The following is a 27,150-nucleotide window of genomic DNA, read 5'->3' as shown; positions in this document are numbered from 1 at the left end:
ATAAAAGAAAACATAAAAATATTAAATTTAAAAAATAAAATAAAAAGTCTTGTACTTTCTAATAACACTATCATCTCCTTTTCCTTTGCAAGGAAACAGTACCATCCATCCATCCATCCATCCATCCATTCTCTATACACCGCTTTATCCTCACTAGGGTCGCGGGGGCGCTGGAGCCTATCTCAGCTGACTGGGGCGAAGGCAGGGGACACCCTGGACAGGTCGCCAGTCTGTCGCATTGCTACATATATAGACAAACAATCACACTCGCATTCACACCTACGGGCAATTTAGAGTATCCAATTAACCTCAGAATATTTTTGGACTGTGGGAGGAAGCCGGAGTACCCGGAGAAAACCCACGCATGCACAGGGAGAACATGCAAACTCCATGCAGAAAGATCCCAGGCCCACCCTGGGATTTGAACCGGGGATCTTCTTGCAGCAAGGCGAAAGGAAACAGTACCATCACAACTTAAGTTGCACAAATATGAGAACATCGGTTAAAGGGCAAATCTTCAACGCTAATCTTTACAATGTTGGAATGTATATATGTACATCCTGTGACAGAGGGCGAGCAAAGTAATCAAAACTGTCAACCAACTCATCTTCATCTCATTCCTAACTTATGATTCAGGGTTCTGCTGCTGAGCTGTTGCCTCAGTAATCAGTCCCTGACAGAGGTGGGTAGTAATGATTTACATTTACTCCATTACATTTACCGAAGTAACTTTTGGAAAAAAATGTACTTCTGAGACTATTTTTTCTCTGCCATACTTTTTTACTTTTACTTGAGTAGATTTATGAAGAAACGCTGCTCTTACTCCGTTCCACTGGGCTACACGCCATTCGTTCCTTTGTTTTAATTTACCACATTAGATATGCTTTCTTTTGCCGGAGAGATGCCCCAGTGGATCTACCACATGACCGTGTTTCACCAATCAGACGTAGCAACAATAATCACGTGACTCTGTTTCACCAGACGTCGCCCTGCGGTCACATTAGCGGCATATTGGCACAAACTCTTCACACGTAGCAGACAGGGCATGAAAAAACTGAAGCATTTTCGAGAAATTTGATCTTGGTTTGGAGTCCAAAAACACTAGAATAGCATTAGCCTGAATATTTCAGTCTTTTGTCTTCTGTTTACTAACACGGACGAAGTGAAGAGTGATGTCAGACTTGATAGGTCCGCTTGATACGGGGGGATACAGCATTCACATACAGTCTATGTCATATACTCTAACATGCAATATATCTTGTCACTGGAAGTGGTTTGCACAGTTTAAACATACAAACGTTACCTTACGATAGGTATTTGTTTCAAAAGCTTTATGTTGTGAAAAACTGAGATTTGGAAATTTGTGTTTTTTGTGCCTTAACTTGTCATTTTGTAAAGATGTTGTTTATTTTTGCTATTTTTTAATTTTATTATTTGGAAATACCAGAACATTATTTTACATTTTTGTCCGTCTGATCTCATCATTTCTAAAAAAATAAATTGGACATTACAATCAAACTCAGTACTTTCAGTACTTGAGTAGTCTTTTCACCAAATACTTTTTTAATTTTTTGGCTGACTACTTTTTACTTCTACTTAAGTGATATTATTTTGAAGTAACGTTACTCTTACTTAAGTACAGTTTTTGGCTACTCTACCCACCTCTGGTTCCTGAGTAGACTCTGCTCTCCCTTTCAAACTTCCTTCAGTTTCCCTAGACTCGCCTGCACCCGTATGACACACAAAAAAGACCAGGAAATGTCGAAGACCATTTCCTGGTCTTCAATGACGTCTGACGTTACGGTGAGCGTATTGCATCATTTCCTGTTTCAGCGCTGTGTCGTGTTGTTAGCATGGCTTCTGCCTCTTCCTCTCCCTCTCTCTCCTGTTCAGTGTGACACATGTTTAGTTATTCCTCTGCCTCCTTTAGTGATAACGATATGTGTAATAAGTGCAGCCTTTTTGTAGCTCTGGAGGCGAGGCTCTCTGAATTGGAATCGCGGCTCCGCACCATGGAAAATAACCCGCTGGCAGCTAGCCAGGCCCCCTTAGCCGGTGCGGACCGCAATAGCTTAGCTGCTAGTGTTGCATCTGTTAGCCGTCCCTTAGCAGCTCCCGAGCAGCCGGGTGGCTGGGTGACATTTCGTAGGAAACACAGTCCTAAGCTCAAGCCTGCTATCCCGGCCCACCACAAACCGCTTCATGTTTCTAATCGTTTTTCCCCGCTCAGCGACACAACCGCTGAGAAACCAACTCTGATCATTGGCAGCTCCATAGTCAGAAACGTGAAGCTAGCGACACCAGCGACCATAGTTAAATGCCTCCCAGGGGCCAGAGCGGGAGACATAGAAGCAAATTTGAAATTGCTGGCTAAAGATAATCGTAAATATAGCAAGATTGTTATACACGTCGGCGGTAACGACACCCGGTTACGCCAATCGGAGGTCACCAAAATTAGCATGGCATCGATGTGTACTTTCGCCAAAACCACGTCGGACTCCGTAGTTTTCTCTGGACCCTTGCCTGATCTGACCAACGATGACATGTTTAGCCGCATGTCGTCGTTTCGCCGCTGGTTGTCTATGTGGTGTCCATCAAACGACGTGGGCTTTATAGATAATTGGAGCTCTTTTTGGGGAAAACCTGGTCTGATTAGGAGAGACGGCATCCATCCCACTTTGGCTGGTGCAGCTCTCATTTCTAGGAATATGGCTGATTTTATTAGTACTCCTAATGCATGACAACCCAGAGTTAAGACCAGGATGCAGAGCTGTAGTTTTACACACCTCTCTGCACTTTCCTCACAGCTGTCACCCTCCAGTAATTCAGTTAGCTTTATTAAGACTGTGTCTGTCCCCCGACCACCAAAATTCAATAAATTAAACAAATCAAAAATATACAAAAGAAATAGTAACCATAAAAATTTAATAAAAGTTAATACCTCTATTTCAACAGAGCAAAGAAACAGGACAATTAAATGTGGTCTGTTAAATATTAGATCTCTCTCGTCTAAAGCTCTGCTAGTAAATGAGTTGATAACTGATCACCAGATTGATTTGTTCTGTTTGACTGAAACCTGGTTGCAGCAGGAAGAATTTGTTAGCCTAAACGAATCAACTCCCCTGTTAATAATACTTCAGCCTCACTGCGTACAACTCTTGATAGTGTTGCACCTGTAAAAAAGAAAGTTATATCTCAGAGAAGACTTGCTCCTTGGTATAATTCCCAGCTGCGGATTTTAAAGCAGGCATCCCAAAAGCTGGAAAGAAAGTGGTATTCCACTAATTCAGAGGAAGTGTGTGTGGCTTGGAAAAATAGTCTAATAATCTATAAAAAAGCTCTTCGTAATGCCAGGACAACTTATTATTCATCTTTAATAGAGGAGAACAAGAACAACCTTAGGTTTCTCTTTAGCACTGTAGCCAGGCTGACAAAGAGTCAGAGCTCTGTTGAACCTTGTATTCCTTTAGCTTTAACCAGTAACGACTTCATGAGCTCCTTTACACATAAAATAGTTATGATTAGAGACAAAATTAATCTGGCCCTTCCTACAAATGTCACAGATGCTTTTGAATTGGCTGTTAGACCTGATGAATCTTTAGAATTCTTCACTCCTATATGTCTCTCTGAACTAATTTCAACAGTTTCAACATCCAAATCATCAACATGTCTTTTAGATCCTATCCCAACTAGACTCTTTAAGGAGATTGTACCTTTAATTAATTCTTCAATGTTAGATCTGATTAATCTCTCTCTAGTAACAGGCTATGTGCCACAGGCTTTTAAGGTTGCTGTCATCAAACCCTTGCTTAAAAATCCCACTTTAGATCCAGATGTGTTAGCTAACTATAGACCAATATCCAACCTACCATTTCTCTCTAAAATTCTGGAAAGAATAGTTGCAAATCAATTATGTGAACACTTACAAAGGAATAATTTGTTTGAAGTGTTTCAGTCAAGTTTCAGAGTGCATCATAGCACAGAAACAGCTCTGGTGAAAGTTACTAATGACTTTCTTATAGCATCAGATAATGGACTAGTCTCTATACTTGTTTTGTTAGATCTTAGTGCAGCGTTTGACACAATCGACCACAAAATTTTATTACAGCGTCGAGAACATTCAATTGGCATTAAAGGGACAGCACTGGACTGATTTAAATCCTACTTATCAGATAGGTTCCAGTTTGTGCATGTCAACAATAACTCTTCTGAGCATACTAAAGTTAATCATGGAGTTCCTCAGGGTTCTGTCTTAGGACCGATACTTTTCACTTTATACACACATGGACAAAATTGTTGGTACCCTTCAGTTAAAGAAGGAAAAACCCACAATTCTCACTGAAATCACTTGAAACTCACAAAAGTAACAATAAATAAAAATTTATTGAAAATTAAATAATCAAAATCAGCCATCACTTTTGAATTGTTGATTAACATAATTATTAAAAAAACAAACTAATGAAATAGGGCGGGACAAAAATGATGGTACCCATAACTTAATATTTTGTTGCACAACCTTTTGAGGCAATCACTGCAATTAAACGATTTCTGTATTTGTCAATGAGCGTTCTGCAGCTGTCAACAGGTATTTTGGCCCACTCCTCATGAGCAAACAGCTCCAGTTGTCTCAGGTTTGATGGGTGTCTTCTCCAAATGGCATGTTTCAGCTCCTTCCACATATGTTCAATGGGATTCAGATCTGGGCTCATAGAAGGCCACTTTAGAATAGTCCAACGCTTTTCTCTCAGCCATTCTTGGGTGTTTTTGGCTGTGTGTTTTGGATCGTTGTCCTGTTGGAAGACCCATGACCTGCGACTGAGACCAAGCTTTCTGACACGGGGCAGCACATTTCTCTCCAGAATGCCTTGATAGTCTTCAGATTTCATCGTACCTTGCACACTTTCAAGACACCCTGTGCCAGATGCAGCAAAGCAGCCCCAAAACATTACTGAGCCTCCTCCATGTTTCACCGTAGGGACAGCGTTCTTTTCTTCGTATGCTTGGTTTTTGAGTCTATGAACATAGAGTTGATGTGCCTTACCAAAAAGCTCCAGTTTGGTCTCATCTGTCCAAAGGACATTCTCCCAGAAGCTTTGTGGCTTGTCAACATGCATTTTTGCAAATTCCAGTCTCGCTTTTTTATGAGTTTTTTTCAGCAGTGGTGTCCTCCTTGGTCGTCTCCCATGAAGTCCACTTTGGCTCAAACAACGACGAATGGTGCGATCTGACACTGATGTACCTTGGCCTTGGAGTTCACCTTTAATTTCTTTGGAGGTTGCTCTGGGCTCTTTGGATACAATTCCAACGATCCGTCTCTTCAATTTGTCATCAATTTTCCTCTTGCGGCCACGTCCAGGGAGGTTGGCTACCGTCCCGTGGGTCTTGAACTTCTGAATAATATGAGCCACTGTTGTCACAGGAACTTCAAGCTGTTTAGAGATGGTCTTATAGCCTTTACCTTTAAGATGTTTGTCTATAGTTTTTTTTCGGATGTCCTGGGACAATTCTCTCCTTCGCTTTCTGTTGTCCATGTTCAGTGTGGTACACACCTTTTCACCAAACAGCAGGGTGACTACTTGTCTCCCTTTAAATAGGCAGACTGACTGATTATGAGTTTGGAAACACCTGTGATGTCAATTAAATGACACACCTGAGTTAATCATGTCACTCTGGTCAAATAGTTTTCAATCTTTTATAGAGGTACCATCATTTTTGTCCAGGCCTGTTTCATTAGTTTGTTTTTTTAAATAATTATGTTAATCAACAATTCAAAAGTGATGGCTGATTTTGATTATTTAATTTTCAATAAATTTTTATTTATTGTTACTTTTGTGAGTTTCAAGTGATTTCAGTGAGAATTGTGGGTTTTTCCTTCTTTAGCTGAGGGGTACCAACAATTTTGTCCACGTGTGTACATGCTTCCTTTAGGCAATATTATTAGGAAGCATTGTATTAACTTCCATTGTTATGTAGATGACACACAATTGTATTTATCTATGAAGCCAGACGAAACTGATGAGTTAGCTAGACTGCAAGATTGTCTTAAGGACATTAAAACCTGGATGACTTTTAACTTCCTACTGCTAAATTCAGACAAAACTGAAGTCATTGTATTTGGCCCCAAACATCTTAGAAACTCGCTTTCAAAGCAAGTTGTTACTCTGGATGGCATCACATTGGCTTCCAGTACTACTGTGAGGAATCTTGGAGTTATTTTTGACCAGGACATGTCCTTTAACTCACACATAAAGCAAGTCTGTAGGACTTCCTTTTTTTCACCTGCGAAATATTGTAAAAATCAGGAACATCCTGTCTCAGAGTGATGCAGAAAAATTAGTTCATGCTTTTGTTACTTCCAGGCTTGACTATTGCAATTCCTTATTATCGGGTTGTCCAAATAGCTCTCTTAAACATCTACAGTTGATCCAAAATGCTGCTGTGAGAGTACTGACAGGAGTTAGCAAAAGAGATCATATTTCCCCTATACTTGCTTCTCTTCACTGGCTTCCTGTTAAATCCAGAATTGAATTTAAAATCCTTCTTCTGACATATAAAGCTCTTAATAACTAATCTCCATTATATCTTAAAGATCTGTTAGTACCATATTATCCTAGTAGAACTCTTTGCTCTCAAACTTCAGGCTTACTTGTTGTTCCTAGAATTTCTAAAATTAGAATGGGAGGCAGAGCCTTCAGTTATCAGGCGCCTCTCTTGTGGAACCTGCTCCCAGTTTGGGTTCGGGAGGCAGATACCTTCTCTATTTTTAAGACCAGGCTTAAAACGTTCCTTTTTGACAAATCTTACAGTTAGGGCTGACTGGGTGACCCACAGGGGTTCGGCTTGTGTCTTCATTTGCACAGCTGACTCCCTCTTGGACGTCCCTTCGTTCTGCCCCTCGTCATGCTGCTATAGGCCTAGGCTAGCTGGGGGACTTCTCTTGACGCACTGAGCCCTTCTCTATCTACCTTTACATTTAATATGTATACCATTATTGCAGTACATTCACTCTGTTTCCCCCTGTGCTATTTATCCGAGTGTCCCTGGTCCCAGAGCTGGATGCTTCAGATCTGCGGTTGATTTTCCACCAACTGGTCTAGTCTCCATCATGTCCACTGTGGGATGCTGCTGACCTTCCTCCAGCCCTCCGCTTCCAACTCCCCTTTTCCACCAGTCAACTCTGCATCGCCTTCACTATACTTGTTATGCTAACTTACATACTGTTTGAATTTTACTGCTAGCTATATATGGAGTATGTTTAATGTCAGAGCCATACATCATAAGAGTAAACTATGAGTCAGTTTTCAATGTTAGCTTATACTTTGTTTGTGTCACATATCCTGTCATACATGTATCCAAATGTGTGTTGTGCTTTCCTTGCTTTCCCACCCCTCCCTCTTCTCCCATCCCTTCCCCTTGCCATCCTCTGTCCTTCTCAACCCGCCCGGCCAGCAGGCAGATGGGTCCCCCCTATATAGAGCCAGGTTCTGCTCGAGGTTTCTTCCCTGTTAAAAGGGTGTTTTCCTTGCCACTGTCGCCTTTGGGCTTGCTCTGGGGGTCAGGCATATGGGTTCTGTAAAACGTCTTGAGACAATTTGTAATTGACGTTATATAAATAAAATTGAATTGAATTGAAAAAAAATAAAAAATCTGTACACACATTCTGACTTAACCAATTAAGATATTTTCAATGGCAAAGTATGCAGGCTTAGTTCATCTTACTTTCATTCTATTCTCTTTCAAATGTGGGCTTTGTGTATCTACTATCTTACTTTTAATGATTAAAAAATAAAGCAGGTCACTACTATCGTTTGGGCAAAGAAAGTGGTTATATTGGAAGTAATGCTTGCTAGTTCACTCTGTTACAACAGCTCACCTGTTCCTTTACTGACAGGAGCAATCCCATCATCACTACTGGCTCCTGGCTCTGCTTCTGACACTAAATCACATTTTAAAAATGCTCATATTCTCAGCATAAATCTCCCCTTTTTACAAAACCTTCTGATCAGTTCAGGTCAGTGTCATTAATGTTGTGCTGAATGATCTAACATCTCAGGGCACTTTTCATATAGACCAGATCTATACCATACTCTTCATTATATTCATTCTAATAATATTCAATGAACAATCCTACCTGCCCACTCTGGACTTGTGGGCTCAAGGCTGGTGCTTGGTGCTGGATCTTTCTTCTGACTCTGAGAGGCTATAAGACAAAGTTTCCCAGTGATGCAGCGTCACATCATACTATTATTTCAATTATATAATGTTACGTTTTACGCCACACAATTCATTGACTTGATAATTAATTTGTATGGTGGTTTGAAAGCAAAGTTCAACATCTGGCCATACCCGTTTCATCGCCCTCATTTGTCGTTTCAAACCGCAAGCATGTTTTAGTGAAAAAGTCTACAATTTCAGCAAATTTGGTTCCATGTGTTTCCAGAGCTTTCTTCTTTTTATTAATTCTTGCCTTCTCCGTGACACCTTTGCTCATTCTATTTTCCATCTTTCAAACACCTCTGACCGTGTGCACGGATGTGTTACGTCAGAGTGCGCCTGCAAAAAAAAAATAGAAAATAGAGCTGCCAGTGGAGGAGGCCCAGGGACACTGTAGCAGCATACGTGATCAGCCCAGTGCCATGACTGAACACTGGCCCCAAAAAACAAAACAGAACGAAAAATGAACACCGGCCCTTGCGGCGCAAACATCAGACCAGCCCACCAGGAATTGTCCCGGTCTTTCCGATTAGCCACTCCGGGCCTGCCACTACTATTAATAATAATGAAGCATTTTAGCAACCTATTCTGTTACAAAGGAATATTTGCAATTTGTAGATCCGTTTTAATGTATGCATTTGTTTGATTATTTTTTATCTGTTTACTGCTGTGGAGTCATAGGAATGCCACAATAAAAAAAGGAAATAAATGTGTAAATATACAGAGACATAAATAAATAAATAAATGAATACATAAATAAATAAATAATAAATCTGTTAAAAATAAGGAAATAAATGTGTAAATATAAAGAGGAATGAAAAAGAATAAACAAATACAGAAACACATAACTTAAATAAGGCCTGGGATCTTTCTGCATGGAGTTTGCATGTTCTCCCTGTGCATGTGTTTTCTCCGGGTACTCCGGCTTCCTCCCACAGTCCAAAAATATGCTGAGGTTAAGTGATCACTCTAAATTGCTCGTAGATGTGAACGTGAGTGTGATTGTTTGTCTGTATATGTAGCCATGTGACAGACTGGCGACCCGTCCAGGGTGTCCCCTGCCTTTGCCCGAGTCAGCTGAGATAGGCTCCAGCACCCCCCGCGACCCTAGTGAGGATAAAACGGTGTATAGAGAATAGAGGGATGGATAGATAACTAACTAACTAACTAACTAACTAACTAAATAAATAAATAAGGAAAATTTTCTCTTTGCTTTTCCCTTTTCTATTTTTTTCCTTTAATTTTTCCATTTTGTCATTGTCTTATCCATTTTGCATTTGCTTTTTCACCTTTGTATTTCCTTTTTCCGTTTTGGGGCTGCACAGTGCGTAATGGTTAGCACTTTCGCCTTGCTGCAAGAAGATCCCCGGTTCAAAACCCCTCCAGGGCCTGGGATCTTTCTGCATGGAGTTTGCATGTTCTCCCTGTGCATGCATGGGTTATCTCCGGGTACTCCGGCTTCCTCCCACAGTCCAAAAATATGCTGAGGTTAATTGGTTACTCTAAATTGTCCGTAGGTGTGAATGCGAGTGTGATTTTTTGTCTATATATGTAGCCTTGGAAAAACTTAAAACTTTATTTTTTATTGTTTACTTGAGATAATAACAACATTAATAATTATTTTTTCTCTACTTTGTCATGTATCTTTCTACTGATTCAAATCCTCTCAACTTCAGTTTGATGGTATTATCTCAAGTAAACAATAACAGAAAAAGTTTTTGGAAAATTTATCAAAACGGAGTTATCTATGTTTTGCAAATAAACTCATTTGCTTTTTCCGTTTTGCATTTGCTGTTTCATTTCGTCATTGCTTTTCCGTTCTGCATTTGCTTTTGCTTGATGGACTGAGCTGTCAATCAAATGGCCCTGGGGGGGGCTTTCTGTCCAGGGTGAGTCGTCATATATGATCACAGGATTCCTGCCTGGGCTACACAGTAGTGTAGTGGTTAGCACTTTCGCCTTGCAGCAAGAAGATCCCCGGTTCAAATCCCAGGGTGGGCCTGAGATCTTTCTGCATGGAGTTTGCATGTTCCCCTGTTCTGGCATGTTTCTCCGGGCACTCCAGCTTCCTCCCACAGTCCAAAAATATGCTGAGGTTGCCTGGAAAATCCAGACTGACTTTATTTATGTATTAATATAAATACAAATAAAGGCAGTCTGGCATTGTGATGATACGAGACGATTTCAAAAAGGAGGGGCTAACGAATGCAGCTTGAACAAGAAAGAACTCATCAGCGTAACACGGATGTGATGCACAAACAAATCAACCTTGAAGTCCATGTAGTCCAAACAACAATGGCATGCAGCCGAGAAAGAGTCGTGGTGAATGATTACTGCCGTTTTTGTCACAAAAATCTGCAAATACATGGGGTACTCTCAAGTACAACACTTATTTTTGAAAAGGCTACGCAACAAAAGACTCTTTCCGAATGATTAGCGGGGTTAGGAATAATTTTAAATTGGAGCCAAACCAAGTCTTTTGGTATGTGTAAAAGTTGCTTAAATTTACTCACACGTTTGGAATGGGATTTTCCTCTGTACAAACAATGGCAAGAAGCCGAAAGTAACGAGCTATCCACTGCCTCCTCATTGTCGGAAACGTCAAGTGAAAAGAGGCAACGACTAACACCATCCAAAACGCCAAGAGACAACAAAAAGATTCGCTTTGGCCCCCCTCCTCCTCCTCCGGCATCATCTTCGAGGCGCTGAAGATGACGCAGCATTAACTCCCGCCTCCCGTGCTATGATTGGTCGTACCAAACTGTACCGGGAGGGAAACACGATTCAATTCGCCCAATGCCAAACTGACTCTCCTGTATCTCCTAACATGGAGATAGGAGATGACATGGAGATTCAGTTTGGATTTTCCAAGCTAATGCTGAGGTTAATTGGATACTCTAAATTGAGCGTAGGTGTGAATGTGTGTTTGTCTGAATATGTGGCCCTGCAACAGACTGGCGACCTGTCCAGGGTGTCCCCTGCCTTCACCCGAGTCAACTGGGATAGGCTCCAGCACCCCCCGTGACCCTAGTGAGGATAAAGCAATGTCTAGAGGATGGATGGATTCCTGCCTGACACCAGCTCCTAGCATGTCTAAAGTGAAGCAATGTCACCATGGCGCAAATACAAAGCTGAAAACGCAAATGCCAAACGGAAAGGACAATGACAAAATGGAAAAATTAAAGGAAAAAAATAGAAAAGCAATTATTTATTTAGTTATGTATTTCTGTATTTATTTATTCTTTTTTATTCCTCTTTATATTTACACGTTTCCTTATTTTTAACAGATTTATTTATTTATTTATGCCTCTGTATATTTACACATTTATTTCCTTATTTTTTAAAAAAAAAAATCAGATTTATATTTTATTGTGGCACTCCTATGAATCCTTAGCAATCACCTGCTGCCTCCTGTCTGCGAAGTCAGAGAGGCAACATAAGTGAAAACCAGTCAGTGACAAAGTGGGCGCGACTTGAGTGCCTGCGTAATTACCGAGCAGTCGTCAACGCACCACACAGAGCGAGCAGGAGGAGGAAGAAGCAACCCAGCAGCAGCGGTCGGTGTTGGCCTGACATGGGCAGAAAAGTCGGCCAATCCGTTCGATGAAGACGAATTTACCAACAAGAAGACACTGTGGTCTGTGCTCAAAATGCTGCTAATCGCAGTTTTGGCCCTCCTGGGGACTCAACTGACTGTTCATGGCGGTAAGTTGTTGTTTCCTGACACGATACCGTTTGTCCCGTTAAAAGTGAAATTAAAACCAGTTGTGACGTCTTTAAAAAAACATTTCAAGATGTTATTCTTGTCTTGTTATTCTTCTTAAGTTTTAGTAACGTACAGCTATTTGACAGACGTGGTGCTGAAAAATAGGCAGAAGAAAACCAACTTACTGCTGAATATCGTCGACTGAACTCATTAGCTAACATTGGCCATCGGCTTAGCTTGTTGCTCAGATTCAAACACGTAACCATGCCATGTATTTACGCTGAAATTAACACTGACTGTTAAATATCGCTTAAGGTACAGGTGAAAAAGGTGTCACTTTAACAAATAAATGCAAGAGAGTCTGGCTGCAGACCTCCCGCCTGAGAACGCTACTGCATCCTCCTTGCTCAGGTCGCCTCCAGCATAGATATACTAGATGCCTCACGCCACTGTCCAGCATAGGCTGGCGATGCGTCAGTGTGCCGCCATCTTAGAACGGGAGTGAAGTTGTAAACAACCAACGTGTGGTATATGCCAGACCATTACACAGACACAGTTTTCCGCTCATAACTTTCCTTGTAATGCATAGATTTCGACATGGTATGGCTCATTTGAAAGCTTACGAGGTCGTCTTTTGGTTACGCTCCCAAACAGATGGTGTCAATCAGCACAACAAGTTTTAGGGACCCTTTTCCTGCAACTGTTTGTTGTGTTGACCTGTTGTGATGTCAGGTTTCTCTGATCACCATGATAAGCAGCTTCTAAGTTTTATTTATTTAGTCTACTGATTATTCCTTTTTTTGTGCCGCATTTCCATATGGGATTAACATCTTTGAACAATTATACGCGTATAAACAAAGTCCGCTAGCTTGATGCTAATTCCTATGGGAAAACCCATTGACATGCTAACGGTTAGCATTGCGGTCGCGGAAAATAGTACAAGATCAAACTCAACAGCATCGTACTTGCTCAATTCAATAACACAAACGGTAAGTAATTCAGTACTCACAAGCATAGATTTTCCTCACTCTGAGAAAAAAGGGAACAACAATAACAGCACATAGCTAGCACAAAGTTGGAACCATGCCTAAATTCTTCAATTTACTTGTGTTCCATGCCTGCATGAAAAAAAAGCTAGATATAATATTGATTTCATTAACTGCTCATCAAAAACAATATATCCTTTTCTAAGTTCAGTATGAGTTTATTTCTGAAACCCAATTTGCCATCTCTGTGTGCACTTCTCCAAAGATATAGCCACAGACTGACAACGTCTTGGTATCATACCATGGGTTTCTGCTACAATATCTGGTGAAATCTGTGAAAAGTTCAATGGAAAGGGCATACTCACTTGTGGAATGTGATTCCTTGTGCCCTTGTGTTTGGGTTGCGTTGCATTGTGCAGCCCCAGGCCGCACAAGACTGTGGCATTTTGAGCTTTTTTCATTTTACCCTCGGCCACCCTCACCAAATGTCTCTTCTTTTCGTTTTTCTTTTCTCTCATTTCCTACATACACAGGTGGCGCGCTTACAGCGCAGCAGCCGGAGCTGCCATTGGCAGGGCAGCTCAAATGTAATTTCGTTGTATACTAAAGTGTGCAATGACAATAAATTCTCTGATTCTTTTTGGCAATCGGTGTGTGATAAACACGCTTATCGCTGGTTTGTTTACTCCCGCTTGCTCCCGTTCCAAGATGGCGGCGCACTGACGCATCGCTCACTGGCCGGCGAGGCATCGAGTATATCTATGGCCTCCAGCGTCAGGTCGCTCAGGACAGGAAGTGCACGGCAGGAACTTCAAAATAAGATCGTGTTGACAATTTCGAAGGAAGCGATTTTTGTCATGGATTTATATTTTATGACTCAACAGTGTAACGTGAGAAGCATGTTTATTAAATGTAGAATACATGTTGATGTAGCCTATTCTGTATACATAGCATTTAGCATGGTTAGACGTTTGCCAGCAACATTATTGCATGAGCCTACATCTGCACTACAACTCCGTCAATATAGCTTGTGCCTATTTCATACAGAAAAACAACACTTGTTGATTGGACGCCTGCCATTTATAATTAATTTGTAATTGAATAGTTTGTTTTATTGTAAAGATTTGAACTAAATGTGCTGATGCATCTGTTTACACTGTGAACCTAATGCTCTTTTGAAGTGTAGTTAAATCAAATCATCAACATAATGAATCAAGCTTTTCTTCATAGCCTCAACATCTCATGTATATAATGTATGACATATTAATATATATTATACACACTATATTATTTTGTCTACTATCACATTAAATGATTCCAGCTATGTCTTGTATACCATACTTTACACCTGAAGATAGAAGACATAGAAGCCAATCAGATTTTATTAAATTCAGTGTTTCCCCTCCTATATGACCGACGAGGCGGGCCGCCTCACTGGTATAGGCCACCGCCTCATTACAATTTTGCCGACATTGCCGCCTCACTGGTCCACACCAAAAAAAAAAAAAAAAAGTAATGCTAAATATTAGAAAGCATTGACACATAAGTCCGTTATATTCGCCACTGAAATCAAGTCAGAATGGCAGCCTTTTCTCGCCGTGGGTGAAGACAGCAAGGCACATCCCCGTTGGTCGGTAACACTCAGTTCTCGTATGACATCCCGCGAGTTCATGTTTCAAATGTTGGTCGTTCCGATTGGCGAACAACAAGCATGGCGGACAAGAAGCGGCAGTGCTCCATTGTTTCGTGTTTCGGGGCTAAAAGCAGGTGTGTATCACAGACATATGTCAAATTAAGTATCAAAACTATCGCATGTCATCAAAATAAAGTGAGCAACGCAGTGTAGGCATCGATCTCGCTTCCTTTACTGAGTTTGCTTACTATTTTGTTGTCCGCGGCGATAGGAATTGACAGTGGCTCCAGTTAAAACATTTAGGCACGACAAAACCCGTTCTCACAAACGAGACAACTGATTTCAACGGAATATAAAGTTCCTAGTTTCTTTTGATAAAATGATTTATAGAGTGCCCGAAATTATATCATTCAATGGCAAAACAAATTCTGTGTTCAAATTCTAGTTCTGTGTTTGAAAAGGTAACAGTTTTGAAAACAGAACTCCTTCAGAAAACCAGTTGTTAACCTCTTAAGCCCGGTCGGCCCACGGGTGGGCCGAAGAAATCCCGGCGTTTTTTTCTGAAAATATGGCCAGGGCTTAAGAGGTTAACCCAGAGTTGAAGTTTTCTTTCACATTTTTAAGTAAAATGAAGGTCATGACATAACCTTTTTATTATAAATAAAAATGAAATGGGAATTTGGTACCTAACATGTAGTTGTTTTTAGAAAAAAAAGTAAAAGTCACCACTAGTTTCCAGATTCAAGTCCTTTGTACTCTTTTTCAAATTTGTAATAAGAACTGATGTGGCATTTTGGAATGGCTTGTGGAAATCTGACCAGAATATAATAGACTTGACTAGTTGACATGTTTTGATCGCAAGGACAAGTGGGTTTATATTTGACATATTTTCTCCCTATCACTAATTTTTAGAAAAGAAACATGAAAATTTTATTTAATTTAATTTTTGGAAATGGCTACAAATACAACAAAATGTGCTCCAAATTGTGCCAGAATGCCCCATTTTGCATGTTGATTTTCAAAATTTTTCCAGGGGGGCATGCCCCCGGACCCCTCTAGTTGCTTCATGCCTCCGGCGCAACCCACCACCTCGCAGCCATTTCAACCCAGGGGAAACACTGAAATTTAAAAACGTCAGCATAGGGCTACTTACAACTGTATTGATTTTCTTAAAATGCACTAACTTATCTGTGTTGTTCATGATATAAGGAACATAAATTATTATATGTGCATGATCTAAGAATATCAAATATGAAAAGAAACATTTTTATTGTTTTTTTCTGCCTTTAATTGAACAGATTATTGAATTATTCCTGAATTTTGCATTCGGCATATATCAAAAAATTCCGTCGGTCTGCAATTTGTTCGCAGAAGATCCATAAGTCCTCCACTTTATAGAAAGTGAATTTAAATGGCTCCAAGATTTCTTCCTTCTCCTGGTCATCAATAATGGAGCCTTCATCCTCAGACCAAAGTCTCTGGTACTGCCGCACAGCCTCTGCCAGTTCCTCTTCTGCCATTGTGAGGGCACAGGGCAACTCCACCTTGTCTGCAAACAAGTGCTGGTTTTCTAAAACCCAAGCTGCTGCTTGTCTACATTCTGAGATTACCCTGGCCTCGTCTTTGTCCTATGGAAAAGACAGAAAGAAAACGATTAGTCTTCCTATAGCAAAACTGCTGTACAAACAGTGCCATAAGTTATTAATGTACAAATTACAGCACATAGAAAGTAGCAAAAGACAAGTGAAACGTCAAACATGCAACCTGTGGATTCGATTTTTGGGATACATAAATTTCACTTACCGTAAATGTACTACACGGAGTTGTGTTACTCGAAAAAGTAACACGTTGCAGCTGTTAAAGTCCGGAGTCTTGCGCTTCCTCTTCTTCTCTGGATTAAATGGCGGATCGCAGACGGTATGCATAAAGATGCATACCGCCACCTACTGTACCGAGTGTGTAACCTCATTGGTTTCTGTCCAGAGTCCTTTTACAGACACACAAAAAAGTTGTTTATTCCGGACCTGACACTGGTGACGCAACCTGAGAGGGGAGCCTGCACCGGAAGCAGCCTCACACGGGAGGTCTGCAGCTGGACCCCTCTCAATAATGTGCAAAATGAGAAATAAAAATATTACTCGAAGTTTATGTTTTTTTAACTCCCGTTTTGACTTGATAAAAGAAGGAAATTATGTATTGTTTAAAGCAATTGCTTGGATGAGACAGAAGTCCTGACTTTACATCTTGTCTTTTATTTTCACTTATTAGATCCAAATGTCCACTGTTTAATCTCCTTATTTAGCTTTTATCTACTAATTTAGACATGGTTTGGGCCATTTTTTAACTGTATATCATGCAGTTAATCTGACTTCCTACATCCAGATTCTGACCTTTTGTTGTTTACTGTTTACCCCTTGTCTTGTTAATTTTGACAAAATTGCACCTTTTCATTACTATCTTTTAAATTCTTAACTTTATTTGGAGAGATGTTTTACCACAGCTCCAAGTGAGGGAAAAACATTTAATTTAGAGTAAGAGAACATAGTAATGGTTGAACAAATGCTTATGTTATTGTTAAAGGGTTTGTAGAGTCAAAAATGATGTCTGAAATTGCTGAAAACCTTTCATGTAAAAGACTAAAGGAAAGAGCAGATCCTCATCGATGAGCTCTAAAGAAAGTTTAGTGTAATAGTCTCCTATTCATGACCAGGTTACAACAGCAGTGTACGGATCAACAGCATGTAGTTTTCAAAAAAGCAGATCTCAGCTGATGTAGTTGCTGTTTTAGTGACACCAGTGAGAAAAAAGACATACCTGTAAACTACACATTTAACTTTTGGTGAACTCTTAAAAAATATTTATAGATTTAAATGTCGTCAGTTACTAGTAGTAATTTCTCCACATGAAATAAAATGTAAGTTATGAAGTCATGTTCTGATGAAGATGGAGCAGTCGCGTGTTTGAGTATGTGGACAGATGACATTAGCTGGGTTTCCGATACAGTTTTTCGCAAAATAAAAGCGATATTTCTAAAATTTTGACATAGTATATTTACGCTTTGAACGTGTTTCCATTGAAGGTTGTTCTGGGCAGAAGCATCGTAACTTTCGTAAAATATCATCCCGCGAGATTTCACTGCAGGATGATGGACGTCCAAAACCTGTTTCTATCTCCTTATAACACTCTGCATTCCTCTGCTGTTTGCTGTCTAGTATGACAGTGATGTTTTTCTCAAGAGTAATGGCAAGAAAAGTCTCGGTCTCCTCTTCTGTCCACACCTACTGCGCCATGTTTACTCAGAGAACTGGTCATGTGACCAGGTACATCACATCATGTGACGTAGAATTGCGGAAAAAGTGTTTCCATTGCACTTTTGCGATATTTTTCAGTATCAAAATGTCTGAAAAACTGCCTCATGAGAGCGTAAAAACTTATTTGTGATATTTTAGTCCTTTTTCGAAATTCAGGTGTTTCCATTATTGCGCTATTTCCATTTTGCGCATATCTAAGGGTAGGCCAAAAAATAAAATCTCTATTTTTGTTTATTTATTTATTAAATTTTTTAAAGTCATCTTGGACTATTACGATTTTAATCAATTTTTGTTGTTTCTTTGCGGTCTGTTTGCTATGGCTAGTTCTAACCATGCCTAGGGTTGCCACCTTTCAGAAACGAAAATAAAGGACACCCACCACGACTCCTCGGGGCCACAGTTCAATTGAAAAGACATTCACAGATTCAGACTTCCGGCATCAATAACTCATTAGACATACATAGTTAAAACATAAACAATGCCTCTTTCCCATCGTTGTAAGGCAGACAATGTGCTACAAGCCCAGTTTTATCAAAGTAGCTGTCTATCAAGCTGCAGGAATAACACTGGTGTCAACTGGAGCCAGTTGAAGGCTGCAGTGATCCTGTTGACACTACAGTGTATCAGAGGGAGGTTATTGAATATTTGTCTCTCTTCGCTGTTGCAGCAGTTTTGCAATTTGCAGGCGGTCCCTGTTCACAGCCGGCTGCTCATCGACACCAATGTTATTTCTGCAACTTGAAAGACAGCTGCTTTTGATAAAACTGGGCTTGTAACACAACATCTGCCTTACAACGATGGGAACGAGGCATCGTTTATGTTTTGACAACCTATATCTAATGAGTTATTGATGCTGGAAGTCTGAATCTGTGAATATCTTTCCAACTTTACCAAGCCACAACCACCCAAGGAGTGGTATATTTAATTTTGAAAAAATGCATTTAGTCATACTTCAAGCTTTAAGTGCTTTATTAACACAAAACTAAGTTTTGTATTGTTTTATGATCACAGGTTCTGTCTAAAAAGATGTGGCATCATTTTAAACAGTGAAACCATACTAATAAAATGTAATGGCCAACCAGTGTGTAATACTGGATTCTGCAAAAACTGAATGCAGCATACTGGACAAAGAAATTCTCTACAGATATTTTTTCTCATCTAAATCTTTTCTTATCACAATGAATGCATTATTTACTAGGGATGCACAATATTATCGGAACAATATCGGTATCTGCAGATAAACCCGTTTATCGGTATCTGCAGATATGAAAATTTCTGCCGATAGGCACAGCCGATAAGGTGACGTAGTAAATGGGCGCGCGCGGTGACATCCATAGTGCGCCAAGAGCAAGTCTCAACATGTCGGCTGTGTGGAGGTATTTTAGTATCTCAGGAACAGACAAGAAATTAGCGATTTGCAATGATTGTAAAGCTCAAGTGATGCGAGGAGTAGAAAAGCAACACTCCTTTAACACTACCAATTTAATTGTGCATCTCAAGAGCCGTCACCCTGAACTGCACCGGGAGTTTCTTAAAAGCAAGGAGGAAAAAGCGCCAGCACCAGCGAAAACCTCGATGCAGCCTCTCCTTCGATCATTCAACAAAGCTAAGGCATTTAACAGTGATCACCCCAAGGTAAAGGAGATCAACAAGAAAATAATCGAATTCATTGCTCTTGATAACCAGCCATTCAGCGTGGTTGAAGATGCGGGCTTTCGCAGGCTAATGATGCATCTGGAGCCCCGCTACGCCATGCCTAGCCGGCGTTTCTTCTCAGATGTAGCCTTACCTGAACTGCAATGCTCCGTCTCCAATCACGTAGAGAAGCTCCTCGCTAATGCTGCTCACATTAGCTTCACTTCGGATATTTGGACATCGAGTGTAAGTCCTGTCAGCATGTTGAGTCTCACAGCACAGTGGATAGACGAGGATTTTACTCTTAAAAAAGCCGTTCTTCATTCGCAGGAGTGCTCCGGTTCTCACACAGCGGCTTCCATTGCTTCTGCCTTTGACAGCATGTTTAAAAAATGGAATATATCCAAGGAGATGGTGCATGTAGTGCTACGTGACAATGCGCGTAACATGGCAAAAGCTATGTTGGAGTTCGGAGTGCCAAGTTTACCGTGCATGGTGCACACACTGCAGCTCGCGGTACATGAAGGCGTTCTGGCCCAGCGCAGCGTTGCGGATGTTGTTGCCGTCGGGAGGAAAATTGTCGGACATTTTAAACATTCTCAAGTTGCAAGCAGCCGCCTGCAAGGTGTACAAAAGGAGCTCGGGATGCAGGTAAAACGGCTTCAACAGGATGTTGCAACAAGATGGAATTCCACCTTTTATATGATGCAAAGTCTGGTTGAGCAGAAGAGGGCATTAGGAGCATATGCTGCTGATTATGAGCTGCCGGCCACTGTGACGGCAAATCAGTGGGCGATTTTAGAAAATATGATCACACTTCTGGCACCTTTTGAGCAACTGACTAGAGAGATAAGTTCCGCAGAAGCCTCTGCTGCTGATGTGATCCCTGCGGTAGTGGCACTGAGGCGCCTGCTGAGCAGACCTACTGACACCGACAGAGGTGTGCAGACTGCAAAAGCGACCCTCCTGAAAGCTGTGAATGACCGCTTCCATGGTGTGCAAAGTGAGCCCCTTTTTTCCATAGCTACAATGCTTGATGCCCGTTACAAAGACCGGTACTTTGACGTGGATCAAAAGAGGAGTGCCCGTGACCTGTTGCTGACAGTGTTGGATAAAATGGATGATGGCACGGGAAGCGCACACACCAGCACAGAGGCCCCCCTGAAAAGAAGACCCGAACAAGATCACTGCTGGACATGTATGAAGAAATTCTGGAGGAGAGTGGCACACATGGAGAGTTGGCAAATACCGAAACAGCATCACAGGTAAGCCAAAAAAGAAAATCGTACTGTAAAGCATAGTTCATGAGAGACTTTCATTTTGTATTTAATATTTTTGAACTGCAGAAATTAAACAAATGTGTAATGTGACTGTACAGATTATTATTCCACATTGTCAGCTGTTGCCTTCTTTAAAACTGTCTGGGAATGTCTGGGGAAAAGCCTGTAGTGTTTCTCACCGTAGCTTTAAGTTCCATACTGAACCACCATAGAGAATGGATTAAAAAAAACAGTAATTGTACTGTCATTGCCTTAGAGAGAAGGGTTTAAAAACCTAAAATATAACATTTCTGTGTTCTTTTACTTTGTAGATAAATGCATACCTGTCTGAGGCCCCAATCTCCAGGAGCAACAGTCCACTGGACTACTGGAAAACCAACCAGTCCCGTTTCCCTGCACTCGCTCGTGCAGCACGCAAGTACCTGTGTGCGCCCAGCACAAGTGTTGACAGCGAGCGGCTATTTAGTGTTGCCTCTGATGTGATAGATGAAATGAGGAATCGTCTAGATTGTGGGAAAGCAGAGATGCTAATTTTTGTGAAGAAAAACCTTCCCTTGCTCCTAAATAGTTAGATAAAGACAAGCTTATCTGTCAGCTGAAGTCATCTCTAATTTGCCTTGAAAAGGTAAAGACTTAAGTTCAAGTTGTGAATTAAATTCTTAAGGGGGTCAATTTCTCAATCCCAAGGTTGTAAACGTATTTTTAATAAAAACTGATGGATTATTTCTTTTTCCGTCAGATTTATGTGTTGGATTTTTTTTTCCATAATCATTCATTTCTCTTTGTGTCCTGATACTGAAGGACTGATGTTTTAGGTCAGGAAACTACTGCTTTTATTTTGTGCTCTAAAGATCACTATGTCACCTGCTCTTTATAGTGCTGTTAACAGAAAATGCTTGATATTGTTTTCAATTTGTCTTCTTTCAGTCAGAACTAATAGATCAGCACTAACTGAAATGGTTTTTGTTCTTTATCCTCATTTCTTATACTGAAATGGACTGACGTTTTAGGTCTGAGCTAGCTAATTTAAATTTTTGCACTTTTGTTTTTTGTTCAAGCACTTTTAGTATTATTCCAGGGAAGCACCCTGCAAGTCAGTTGTTCAGTTAGGATTATTATTATTTTTCCATCTGAAAAAATAAGCTCCTTAAATAAAATGTAGCACTTTATTTATTTGCACTCCAGAGCTCTCTTTCTGTCTGTCACCAGGTTGTTACAGTAGCTCTAAAATAGTCAAATGCAGCTTGGTTTTTGTTTAAAAATGCATTGTACATTTTACAGTTCATGTGATTCAAAGAAATTATTTTTCTGTATTTCAATACTGAATGTCATGAGTTTGAAAAATAATACATTTCTTATTTATGTTAAAATCAAATGTTTTTTGTCTTGTTTTGCATGTGTTTCTTAAACAAATAGACTGTCACAATAAGAGTAACATGTAAATTCCAGTACAGGAGAGACTTAGCTTTCTTTACAGTGGAAAAAAACCCAAACGTGTGATTATTGGTATCGGTATCGGCCAAAAGGCATTTCGATATATCGGCATATCGGATATCGGCAAAAATCCAATATCGTGCATCCCTATTATTTACGTGTGTGAATGTATTTACTTATTTATTTAGTGAGTTAGTTTTTCTTTAGATAGGCAAAGGCCATTTATTGATCACATATAGGCTATTAAATAAATATTTAAAAAAACAAAAGCATTTAAAATACTATTAAACAACTTAGGCATTTATTGAGTCACTAAAATACTGTAGAGTCTACGGTCACATTAGTCTGACTATAATCATCCTCTGGTAAATTCACAACCATGTACTGATGTCCCTTACCAAAGGGACTTTAGGAGATGATTATATGATGATAAACTGTGACCTGCTGGTTGGGTTCTCTCTGTTTTCGTGTTTCTTACATGTTGGTCTCCTGATGCTGCCTTACTTCGGCTAGTCTATGAGCAACACAGTTTGCCCTGTTCCTATTGCCAGGGTTCCAGTCTTCCCACTCACGCCTGTGCTTTTGAAAACAGTTTTGCTTCTTTGGTCGTGGTGGAGTTTCGAGTGTAGACATTTTTAAACACGCGGGAGCAGCAGTGTCTGTAACCAGGAAACCCGCGGCAGAACCGGCAAATGGACCTGCTGGACCTCGGATGGGGTCCTCGTTACATAGGTCTAAGGAAGATGAAACTGGCTGCCCTTAATATTTCCTGTGTTTTATTTTGTTTATTATGCAGTTTTGATGCATGTGTGACAGACGTGTATGGGACATTTATGAAAATACGGAACAATTAGCGTCCCGTATTGAATCAATACGGGATACTACAATTAATTGTCAAACAAAGGACGATTCTGTATTTTAAGGAACGGGTGGCAACCCTATGCCGCACTCCTGTAGCTGCGTGCTCTTTTCCCATTCTTTAGGATGCCTCTGCCGGAGGTGCTGAAAGAGGTTAGTTGTGCTGCTACTCTTCCTTTTGACAGTACTTTTGCAAACCTTGCACATGACTGTAGTTTGCTCTGTGTCAGTCTTGTCAAAGCCGAACCACTTCCATATAATCGATGTAACATGAGGCCCTTTTCTCGCCACCAACTCTTCGTCTGCTGTTCTGTCCGCCATGACGGGGGTGGGGGTGTGAGTGTTTTGGCGGAAGGAGATGAGAGGCGGAAGCAAACGCCAGTGCACAAGTCATGAAAGGCAGAAGAAGAATCTGTATTGTTATATATTTAAGCTCGCCTCGATTTTACGATTTCGCAAATTTTCAAATCATCAGGTTTTAAAAATGCGAATTAATCGAATTAATTCGATTTATCGCCCAGCCCTATCTAAGGGTAATGGAAACACAGCTAAAGTCTAGATCAGGGGTCTGGAACCTTTAACACTCAAAGAGCCATTTTGACCCGTTTCCCACAGAAAACACCGGGAGCTGCAAAATCCTTTTGGTATTTAAAATGAAGACAACACTGCATATATCACTTTTTACCTCTATGCCCTTGTTGATTTTTACTAATTAATAAAATTAATTAAATAGCCTGCTGATTATTTTTCAAAGCTAGAGGGAGCCGCAACAGAAGGATGAAAGAGCCGCAATGTGGCTCCTGAGCCACAGGTTGCTGACCCCTGGTCGAGATACTTATGACATGAAAAGTCAGAATTGGCTCCAGAGCAAAGTCTGATTGTAAAGATTTGATTTTCTTTCTGACGGATAAATGAGAGTTTAAAAACTCTGTCAATCCTTTTTTCTTTTTTTGAGTTGTCTCGATAGGGAAACATTACCACAAATAAGAAGAAAAAAGACAAAACACAAAGAAGAACCAAAGTAGCACAGGATAAACAGAATTACAGTGCCATCTCTGCAGTGTTTACTTCTGGTATTAATTAATTTTATGACAGAAGGTATGTTTGTACTGTCAGGTGCTGATCTAATCTGCCCTTTCAGCCTTTCTGTTTTAACTGCGATGTTTGATTTACCACCTTGATTCTGACTGGACAAACAACAAATACAAGTCACTGGGCTTGTACAGAGCAGTGGAGGTTTATGTCCGCCTGTATGGAGAATTTGAAAAACTGTATGTCATGCAGCACTGTATGAAATGTAAACAAGAGTACAAAACTGTTATACTAGAAACTCTAACGTAATAAATATTTTAGAAAAGAGAATTCATTTTTTTAAGTTAGTCATGTAATTCCAAAAGAAATCGAAGTTTCTGTAAGACCTGTTAAAAGTTTAGTCTCGATGTTAAAAGGCAGCATGGAAGTGGTGGTATTTTACTATAGATGTACACTTTAAAAAATAAACAATTCCCGTTTTGTTGCTAGTTACATGTCAAGTTTGGTGGCACTCATATTTCTTTAACTCTTGTCAATGGAAAAGAAGCTAGAAGAGAAAATAATTTAAAGTCTGATAATATTGAGCTTATAGCTTGTTTTTTTAGTTGGTGTATAGTGGTGACTGAACTAATAATGGTCCCAATTTTGTGACTCATGCTGTGTCTGAATATTTGGATGGATATTTATAGATGATAAGATACGTAGAAGCTCAAAACTGATGTATCTCAGCTGAAAACTCGCTCTCTGTGATTTTTCAGAGAAGCATTCCCTCACTTACATCTACACGGCCATCTCCAAACCTATGGGTTACCCAGGCATCCATGAGTTCACTGCCATGGGCCTGCTCGACGACAAGATCGACTACCACGACAGCGAGAACCAGGTTAAAGTTCCCAAACAAAGCTGGATGAAGGAGCGACTACAGCAGGATTACTGGAAGAAAGGAACTCAGTCCTGCTGAAGCAAGCAGCAGTGGTTCAAGGTGAACATTGACATCTTGATGAAGGGAATGAGGCAGAATGACACAGGTAAGATCGTCAAAACACGAACAGGGAGTTATTAGTGAGTGTGTGTGTGTATATATATATATATATATATATATATATATATATATATATGTGTGTGTATAAAGCACAAGGATTTAAATGCTGTGTTTAATATTTCTCACCATCCTGTCTTGGGACTGATATATCTGCTTCTTCCCTTCAGACATCCATGTTCTCTAGTGGATGCACGGCTCTCTTGGGCAACGTGCAGGATGACGGCTCGATCAAATTTAACCGTGGCATGGACATGTACAACTACGATGGAAGGGACTTCCTCTTGTTTGATGATGGGAATGGCGTCTGGGTGGCCTCGGTTGAGCCTGTGGTCACAACCAAGAGGAAGTGGGATGGTGTCCTGGTGCTGAAGGAGTACACCAAGGGCTACCTGGAGAATGAGTGCATTAAGTGGCTGACGGAATTTTTGGATTATGGGCAAAAGCATCTGAAAGAAGTCTGTAAGTACGGCATAAAATAAGCTCTGTGTTATTGTATTAGACATTAATGGATATTCTAGACGTAGCTGTAGTAACAACTGCATGTTTGAAACATGAGATAAACTGGTCAAACCGAAACCAGTTGTTGATCAGTGCTTTCACTATGCTCTTATAATGTATGACCACGAGTGATAGAGAGGGCTCTGCTTTACCTCTTCAGAAATAATGTAAGAGTATTTTTTTCTCTCAGATATAGGTGAATTTACACACCTGGAAGTAAAACATATAAACAAGAAACCTTGTGGTTACCTGACAATGTCAGCAGAACAACTGGAACCTGGCACCATATAAGCAGTGAAATACAGCTGCTGATCAATCGATTAATCGTCAACTATAAAATTAAGCACCAACTACTCTGATGAATGATTAGTCATTTTGAGTAATTTTTTAAATGAACACAATTGTTAATTCTCAGATTCCGGCTTCTTAAATGTGAATATCTTCTGGTTTCTTTCCTCCTCTATGACAGTTAACAAAGGTTATCTTTAGGTTGTGAGCAAAACAAGACGTTTGTCATATTTGGTTTGGGGATAAACCAATTGAAATTTTTCACCATTTTGTGGCAGTTTATCGACCAAACAACTAATTGTTTAATTAATAAAATAACTGGCAGGTTAATCAACAGTAAAAATACTGAATTAGATTTACGTCCTAATTTTAATTAATAAACTTTGAACCAGTTCTGGTCTTGAATTGGTGTTACAGCAGTCACCCAGGCAGTCAGCCCTTGAAGCTCCTGGGACTACTTCACTTAGGTAGAGGTGGTGGAGAACATAGTCATGGGTGTTTTTGGACTAGTGTGTCTTGGAAAGAGCAGCTCTGGGTGATGGTGTTTCATTTTCAAGGGACATGATTGGCTGTCTTTGATCCCCATAGCGAGTGTGCTCTGGTGTGGTTCAGCAGCAACTATGCATTTGTTATGCGCTTTTGTGGCATTTTGCACCTGATATTTTTAATTGAAACTGTTGAATATTCTGTTGAACCACCTTCTCATTGCTGTCAATCTGCTTCCTCCCTTCAGACATGAAGGGAGTTATAGTGTCTATCACTGTTATACAACATTGTCCTTTAATCATCCAGGGCTAGTAGTTGTAGTGCTCTGAATCAGATTATTATGGGGACGTCAATGGTACAAACCGTTGTTGTGTGTGTTTAGTTTAGCATCCTGCAAACATCACTTTATAATTTCTCTTTCCAGCTAAACCTGAGGTCTTCTTGTATACAACAAAATCCAAAGTGAAGTCCAATGTGGTTCTGAATTGCCTGCCCACCAGCTTCTACCCAAAAGACATCATCGTGCAGATCAAACAGAATGACCATGTCTTGAGTAAGCTGGATGGATTGGAGACCTCTGACGTTCGTCCAAATGAGGACGACACCTTTCAGAGGAGAGACCATGTGAAGATTTTGAAGTCTGATGTGTCGACGTACAGTTGTCAGATCATTCATAAAACGTCTGAAATAGACATTGAGAAGGTTTGGGGTAAGTATCTTTCTGTTGTTTTGTCTAATTTGTCCCAA

The 27,150-nt window shown here is 40.2% G+C and overlaps 2 protein-coding genes across 2 annotated transcripts in view; both read left to right on the top strand.

Annotated features, from left to right (window-relative positions):
- Positions 1–11,664: 11,664 nt before the first annotated feature.
- The window catches only part of LOC110969254 (ATPase family AAA domain-containing protein 2-like), an 80,828-nt gene continuing 65,342 nt past the window's right edge, over positions 11,665–27,150 (top strand). Inside the window, exons 1-4 of the mRNA XM_051955121.1 lie at positions 11,665–11,919; positions 24,848–25,117; positions 25,299–25,590; positions 26,828–27,112. Of these exons, the coding sequence (XP_051811081.1) occupies positions 25,109–25,117; positions 25,299–25,590; positions 26,828–27,112 (586 nt within the window). The 5' untranslated portion in view covers positions 11,665–11,919; positions 24,848–25,108. The remainder of the gene's footprint in view (positions 11,920–24,847; positions 25,118–25,298; positions 25,591–26,827; positions 27,113–27,150) is intronic.
- LOC127536004 (zinc finger BED domain-containing protein 4-like) lies at positions 18,674–24,841 on the top strand. The gene is made up of 2 exons (XM_051955132.1): positions 18,674–20,750; positions 21,077–24,841. Exons 1-2 carry the CDS (start codon positions 19,162–19,164, stop codon positions 21,078–21,080), a joined length of 1,593 nt encoding a protein of 530 aa, XP_051811092.1. The 5' UTR covers positions 18,674–19,161; the 3' UTR covers positions 21,081–24,841.

Source organism: Acanthochromis polyacanthus, chromosome 11 (assembly GCF_021347895.1).
Source record: "Acanthochromis polyacanthus isolate Apoly-LR-REF ecotype Palm Island chromosome 11, KAUST_Apoly_ChrSc, whole genome shotgun sequence".
NCBI lineage: Eukaryota > Metazoa > Chordata > Actinopteri > Pomacentridae > Acanthochromis > Acanthochromis polyacanthus.
The sequence above is the reverse complement of the archived record's forward strand: the minus strand, read 5'-3'. Positions and strand labels throughout refer to the sequence as shown.

Excerpts from the sequence above, each read along its gene's own strand:
- LOC127536004 (XM_051955132.1), top strand. The coding sequence starts at position 19,162 with ATGGGCGCGCGCGGTGACATCCATAGTGCGCCAAGAGCAAGTCTCAAC.